The 8,015-nt window shown below is 43.9% G+C and overlaps 1 protein-coding gene across 1 annotated transcript in view; it reads right to left on the reverse strand.

The window, feature by feature from the left end:
• Positions 1-7,357, reverse strand: part of LOC109463765 (epithelial chloride channel protein-like) — a 16,125-nt gene extending 8,768 nt beyond the window's left edge. Inside the window, exons 1-2 of the mRNA XM_019760622.1 lie at positions 7,137-7,357; positions 4,938-5,089 (exon numbers count right to left, since the gene is read on the reverse strand). Coding sequence (XP_019616181.1) covers positions 4,938-5,089; positions 7,137-7,304 — 320 coding nt within the window. The 5' untranslated portion in view covers positions 7,305-7,357. The remainder of the gene's footprint in view (positions 1-4,937; positions 5,090-7,136) is intronic.
• Positions 7,358-8,015: the final 658 nt, after the last annotated feature.

The raw sequence follows: 8,015 nt of genomic DNA on the forward strand, positions 1-8,015 counted from the left end.
CCGACCCCACCCCCCCCGGAACCTCAATTTCCCATCCAAGCCAGCCTAGCGGGGACCAATAGGCGGGCAGCATCTCGGCCACACCCACAACCCGCGCTTTAGCAAGATATGGTTGAAAAAGATGTTTCTCAAACTTGTTCAAAAGATACATTTGAATGTAAATTGTTTTCTGAATTTCTGTGTCTTTGAATAGTTGGAGCAAAGTAACTACCGAGCCGAGTTAAACCATTTCGGCACTGGGCTTCTGGTGCTTACGTCGGCCGCGCGGCGTACAAAACAGTATCTTAGGCCAAGTCTTTGTCTGTGAAAATGTAAGAAAAGAGGCCTTGCAGTCCTGTCCTGCCGATAACCTTGTTGTCCCGATTAAACTTTGTTACCCAGGCGGTATGATCTCGAAAATATGAGTGGCAGCATCTCGATACCCTTTTTAAAGACAAGGTTTGATTTGCCGATTCCGAGTTTCCAGTGCTGAAGCCGCCGACACACCAAGTGTTGACGTAACTTCGGCACTGGAGATCTAGGACGGAAGCCGCCTTACCTCTGTATACCGAGTGCTGAGAAAGGAACCCGTTACTTCGGTACTTGCATTATTTTCACCCCAAATACACCAATTTTTACATTGTTTATCTGACATTTCCAACTCCGATTACTAGTACCTGCCGCGCCGTAAGGAAGGATGCTGTTCAACCCCATTGTCGAATGGAATCGACCGCAAAGTGGGCGTGGCGCGGAATGCTGGTCACCCATTGGTCGCCGCTAGGCTATGTGGATGCGAAATTGATGTAGGCAACCCCCCCTGGCTAAGGGCATGGAATACAATAAAAAAAGTCTATCATTACTGATAAAGAATAAGATTCATAAGGTTTTAATTGGATATATAAGACGTCCATTAGATATATAAGATTATAAACCATGGCTGACAGATCCCTTGCCCTTTGTTTTGTTGATACCTACCCACATTTGGGGCATCATCACTAGAAAACTTTAAACAACTCCTGCAATCAAATGTGCAAAGATTGAGTATAACAAGCCGTTCGGTGTGATATAGCTAGCTGCCGCCACGCCGCGTGCCTGCGAAGCTGGTGTGTTACGCCGAAGGGCGGTTATACCGGCTATACAGATCCCAAAGATCATTCAAATCCAGCCACTCCGTATTGAGTTATGGCAAAGACGGTTCTCTGTGGAACCATGCATATTTAGAATATTGTTTTCATGGTGGTCGCAATGCTAGAAAAAAGTGACTCCAGCTCTGAAGCGTTGCCAAAAGTCGTGGAGCGGAGTGTTTTTGACACCAACAAAGTACAATGTGCAAGTATTATGTACATTGTGTAAACTGGTATGTAAATGTAAGGGTTTGAAAATGACACTTTTTATGCATATTGTAAGAGGCCATCGTCTTTGAAGTTTTTGTGGCCAGCATGTTAATCTGGTTATGCTAATTCGAGGCTTTGATGATAGGAACATCAAGGACCTGTCGTATGGGTGCGAAATGTTGTGTTGTTCCCTTGCTAGACGACTGTCTGTATTTCAATCTGTGTCCAGTCTGTGGTTTGACAATAAAAGCTGGGAGTTCTGTGGGTTGGGGAGACAGTCTGAGACAGGGACAGCTTGAGGGAAGGTTACAGAGAGAGACTGTCCCAGCCCATCGTCTCCTGTGCGTGCGTAACGGCAATGCCTGTGTCCTGCGTGTGTTCTTGCTAGCCCTGTAGTTAGTCTCCCGTGCAGCATCCTAAAAGAACCTGGTGAATTGAATTCCACCTCGGTTACATAAACAAATAGAACCATCGATCGAACTATGCTTGCCCAAATGCATACTTGTAACAAGAGTTCCACGAAATCATACCTTCGTCAAATAATATTAATCTGCATGACTGACGAACTATAGATTATTCCCCCTGGTTATGCAAATAGGACCCTCATTTGCATGAATCATATCAGTTGATCATATTTTTCAACAAAGGAGTCTTATCATAACAAGGAATTGTATTCTAGCATTTTCCAATAAATTATGCAAATTAGTCCTTATTTCCACGGTGGTCAAATTCTAGGGTGAAGTTTACAATTTGGGGAGGGGTATCAGTTATCCAGTTTCTTGAGTAACTGCTTTTTTGCGTATCGTATTACCTCGATGTCTAACCTTCATCGACGTATCAGGTTACGCTTCGGTACTGTTGTGTCCCAAACTGTGCCCGTCCCATTCCGTGCCTGAGCGGGCACAGAACGGGACACAGCCTGACTGTCCAGAACCGTGCCCGGAAGCGCTGTCAATCATAGTGATTGGCGGGGACCTAAACATAATTATTCAAGCCCACGATTTCTTATATGGCTAGATTACGTGAGATTTTGCGAGTCTGTGTACAACATGTGCTTTCAAAACGCAGTTTTCTCACAACTTAGTCTTATGTTTGGTCGACATGGACTTAGATAATAATATAAAGAGACTAGTTAATACAAGAAAGAAACTCGTTTGGAACACATGTCATGAGAACTATGTTCAGTCCCGTAAAGCCGCAAGCTTAAATTATACGTGTCCAGAACTGTGTGCGGTCAGGCACGGTTCTGGATAGTCCCCCGCGTGTCCCAGAATGTAGATTTTCCCCAAGCACGGTTTGGGACACGCGCCGAGTGTCCCAAACCATGCCCAAGCACGGTTTGAGACAAGGCACCCGCGTGTCCCGAACTGTGCTCAGTCCCCAGGCACGGTTCGGGACACGCATTCAGTGTCCCAGACCGTGCCCGGGCATGGTTTGGGACAAGGCCATCGCGTGTCCAGAACTGTGCTCGACCTGAAGCACGGTTCTGAACGAACACTTCGTTTATCTACAAGTTAATTTGCTCTACTCTGTCGTGGATACGCGTCAGGACTATCCAGATCCGTGCGTAGGGTTGGTGGATAAGCAAGTGTTGTTTCCGATTCCAGGACTGAGCTTGGGTCAGTCTGCTTTCTTGGGTATACTACGTGCTGTGTTGTATCAAGAACTGTGTTCTCACTGTGTTGCAGAATGATACAAGACACTCTTTTTGGACACTACATGTAAGTCGTAGACCAGCGTGAAATGTAAAAATGTATACTTTACAGAGCAGGAATTACACCGATTCTTTCTTATTCTTGCCCCGACGAAAAACAAAGATGGCGGCCTAAAACAGTAAACAACACCACGGGAAGGCTCCTCCCTCAAAACACTAAGCTCCGCCCCCAAAGCACGGAATGGGACAAGGCCCTTGTGTGTCCAGAACTGTGCCCGATCAGGCACGGTTCGGGACAGTCCCCTCGTGTCCCGAACTGTGCTCAGTCCCAAGGCACAGTTTGGGACACGCGCCGTGTGTCCCAAACCATGCCCAGGCATGGTTTGGGACAAGGCACGGTTCGGGACACAACAGTATCAACATTTTGCAATTGCGCCGGTGCCCATCGGGGGTGTAGCCCCGGCCGGGCTCTGGGTAGCCTGATTAAATCGCTTTACGGTTGCCGGCCGCCCAACATTCTGCGGGGGTATCGCAGTAACTAGATATATGTACAAACTTGATGATCCCAATAGGATCCTTGCCCCATGCCCACGGTCAGGCTCCAGAGCCCGACCGAGACAGACCGGGACTACATCCCCGACGGGCACCGGCGCAATTGGGACCGACCGAAGCTTAAGCTAGGCTGGATTATAAATTTCATAAAGATAAGAGTAAGGCAGTAAGCTAAAATGTCATCATGATAATTAGATCATACATAGCGAATGCACTTTGTATTAGGTACTTACTGAGGGCTGTACTGGTACACCTACATATGATAAAAGTGGTAACACTAAACAGGATCGGGTATATTTTCAACATCTTGACATGCACCTAATCAAGCCAAATCTGGCCCTCCCCATTCACCAAACAGTTAGCAGTTAGTGTAAACATCCGCAACTGAAGAGGAGGGACTGTTGACATAATGGATTTATATTAACTGCCCATGCCCGTAGCCAGGATTTTGAATGGGGGGGGGTTCTTCCAACTGCTTGAGGGGACCTCGAGCGCCGTAGGCGCGAGGCGAGTGCCGAAGGCGCGAGGTTCCTAGGGGGGTCCGGGGGCATGCTCCCCCGGAAATTTTGAAAAATGAACCTTCTAAAATGGCATTTCGTGCGTTTTTAAGAGATAAATTTTTATTCAATGACAAAGGGAGCAGTTTTCTACGATTCCAGTCCATCTTTTCAAGAAAAATCTTGGACCTTTACATAAAAAGTGGACCAAAAAGTGGACCTTTACATAAAAAGTGGACCAAAAAGTGGACCTTTACATAAAAAGTGGACCAAAAAGTGGACCTTTGAGCCTTGTGGGGGGGTTCTTCCGAACCCCCGAACCCCCCTGGCTACGGGCATGCTGCCATAAGAACGTATACTACATTACATTTAGGCAAAGTATAGTTTCCTTTTTGTTAATTTTGTTCAGGCAATCTATAGTACGATTCGCTAGCTACTCCCATCTTTTGCATTTTTAGGAAGATCGGATAAAAGATTTAAGATTTTTTTTCTTTAAAAGTGCCAAATGCGAGATAAAGAGGACAAGAGGTAAACAACAGCATGAAAGTTCATCTGAGTTGGTAAATTACATGATGAAAGAAACTTGAAGTAATCCTGTTCGGTATCCAAGATTCTAACCCCCTCCAGATGCAGGGGGATTAGAATCTTGGATACCGAACAGGATTACTTCAAGAGAAGCATAAAAGAGGCCATATACATCAGGGCACTTCAACCGTCGCTCAACCGGGACGGGGGGCGATATCGACTTCAGACAACCTTTGACCCTTTGCTGACGTCACACGTGGGAAAAATCACGTGTCCACAGCATTTGTGTCAGATGGCTGAGGAAGACTGAGAGGAACAGTCTAAAATTCCGGTCAGTGAAATTTATGAGTTGGAGAACAGTTTAAATTTTTCCTAAGAGGTAAACAAAACCTTCACCTGATGTTAGCCTTTTCGAACGTCTCGGTTCCGGCTGGAAGGTACTCATCTTTTTTCGTCCAGGATTTCGGGATGAGGATCTTGACCACCGCGCAGAACGCGCGGTTGTTGGTGGCAACGTACAAGGCTTGGGACGCCTCGGTCAAAATTTCCTGGCGAAGAAAAAGTGTGGTTTTGGCTACTATGATGTGTATAAGTACTATTATACATTCGACAAGACTGTGTCAAGGCTAGAACCGAACGCTGTAAGAACAGTAGTGTCCGATATATGATATCCCTCCTAAATAATCATGTATGAGCACATGAATTGTTGTTTGCATGTAAGGTCTGTTACGTGAACGATAAAGAAATGTTGTCCTACCTGTAGCAATTTTATAAAGTCAATCAGTGTTTTCGATCTTAATGTGTAACCAAGTTTTAATGTCAGTAATTGTAAATAACTTTGATGATTTGCAAACCAGAAGTGCAAACCATTGACCAACAAAAACAAGGTCAACATCACTATTCCATCAGTCTAGTGGTCCGGGCTTGAAACTGGACCCCAGATTTCAATTATAACATGAAAATGACGTTGGTGGCCTTTCATGGAGTACTGTCTTAATGCATCTTTCGCAACATAGTCACCAGGTATGTTCTGACACATTTGGAGCTTTAACTTGTGAAATGGCACCGTTTTTATTCATGTTTTGTAAACAATTCCACTCAATCCATTAAGCGATTTATGTTTCAACCTAAATGACTTCTGAGACATATATGAAAATATCCAAATTTTCGGCCCAAATATTACAGAGGTTCCATAGGTAAGTTTATATGGATTGTAATGGTTTATATTGATTAAAAAACATTGGAGCACAAGGCTGAATATTAGATGAACATAAAGTCCTCGTCCGCTTACGTCACATCTAAACACAAATTACAAATGACCCAAGTATAAAAGTCCTATCCTGGTTCTAGGGCTATACATGTTGGCATTTTCTCATTACCAGTAATTCTTCACATAATAGTTCTCTAATTATGCCAATACAAACCTAGGCAATTTACCCCCCCCCCACCCTTCTAAAACATAATACATCGTCCTTTCTTGAGTTATTCTCTTCCAAAATATTCAACAAAAATACTCTTGTAGTGCCCTCTGCCACAGACTTTCATTTTCAGAACATAACGAAATCAAAACCAGTCCTGCTAAAATTCCATTGAAGGCCGCCGGGGACCCAAAATTTTGCTCTTTCTTTCGTTGACTTCCTAGCTATCTACATTCCAAGTAACAGATTCAGTCACGTCTTTTTGAATTATCGAGGTATAAAAAATAAAAAAGATTTATTGATTCTCTGAGGGAATCATTCGTGCTCAATTGCAGTACTATACTATCGCCTACCCATGACGCGTGGTAAAATGTTGCATCAGCCTATAGATACTTTGTACATTGTACCTAACCTTTCATATAATTGAGGGGGTCAAACTAATAAGTTAATGTGGGCGAAAGTGCAAGGGCTGGAAAACAATGTGTGTTTATTCAATAGACGACTATGGACAACTTCATTGTTTTAATTTTTGTAACTAAGTATCTTTATGTTGTGGCTTGGCCATGTTAACAATGGACTTTTTCTTAAGATGTATCATGTTTACACAACTTTTGACTGAGGCATTGTTTTAAACGTTGTGTGGCGTAGTGGTAGATCATTCGACTGTGTACCGGGAGAACCAGGTCAATCCCGAGTCGTACCCGGGACATGTCTGGACATGCGCCCGACGTAGGGTCCTTGGGATAGGCACGTGCACTTAACACGACTTTCCTCACTCCACCCAGGTGTAAATGGGTACCTAACTTTGGTTGGGGAAAGTCGTATTGAGGTCACCTTGTGGCGCCGAATGGCAGCCGCACAGACCCTTGCGGCAATTTCACAAAAATGTGGAACAAATATGTATCATGTTTTTATGTGTATTATTATGTGTATTATTACCATTTGTATCATCTGATTGTAAACCCTGCATCAATTCAGCACTATAAGGCTGCGATTGCACGGGTGATGTTTGACCAATAAACATTTATTATTATATTTATTTGCGCCATACATTTGTAATGCCATACGGTCACTTCCCTCAAACGGTACTAGTCTCATTCACAAGTAGGCTACCCTAGTATTCTGGAATATAGAATACTACAGGGAAATGTACCTGCCATCAAACAAATAAACTTACCTGCAGCCTATCCACGATCCGCGTATCTTCAGGGATGTTTTCGCTAATGGCGACCAGCAGGTTGTACCCGTTGTCCTGTAGTTTGATTTCGTACGGCCGGTTGAAGACGGCTTCAGCAGCATGCCAGCCAAATGCGGACAGCAACGCTATCCAACATATGGTGGACATTTTCGCCGGCCAATGACAGGAAAGTAGTGCGTGTTACCAGACTAAAGGCAGGTCCGAAAAGCAGAAGTGAAACTACGTCACACCGTAGGCACACACACCTTTGGCCTTAGCGATCCATTTTGATTGGTTCTTCGGAAACATCTAACCGGAGGAGCGCACATGGACAACAATAACACATCAATAATGTCAAAGTTCATAATTTTCTGCAATGTTTCTAGCCATTACTTCTACAGCTCCATTGCTCCAGTCCATTCTACCCACAAGTATTCGACTAGATTTGCCAATTCTTGCAGTTTCAAACTACCTAAACCAAAAACAAACAGCAAAAAGCGAACATTTCTCTACCGCGCCATTAATCTATGGAACACCCTGCCACCCAGTATCAAAACACTGACCAGTCTGCATCAATTAAAAAAGGCCATCCACCAGCTGTACATAAGTTAAGTTGTATTTTAAGTTAAGTCATGATGGTTTTGTTTAACCTGTATATAATTTGTGATGATTATGTATGTTCATTTCTCTTTTATTTTGTTGTCAGTATGTTCATATGTATATATGTTTTGAACCCTGGAAAACTAATCGCCATGGACCAAAGGGTATCGAAATAAACGAATGACCCTGGCCGATCCCTCACAGCGATTCTTGACTGGAGAGTATTTTGCAGACTACGTGAACAAGATCTGACTGGGTCACTTCTCTACTCGATGTGTT

The sequence above is a fragment of the Branchiostoma belcheri genome, unplaced genomic scaffold (assembly GCF_001625305.1).
Source record: "Branchiostoma belcheri isolate BF01 breed outbred unplaced genomic scaffold, Haploidv18h27 scaffold13, whole genome shotgun sequence".
In the NCBI taxonomy this organism is placed as follows: Eukaryota; Metazoa; Chordata; class Leptocardii; order Amphioxiformes; family Branchiostomatidae; genus Branchiostoma; species Branchiostoma belcheri.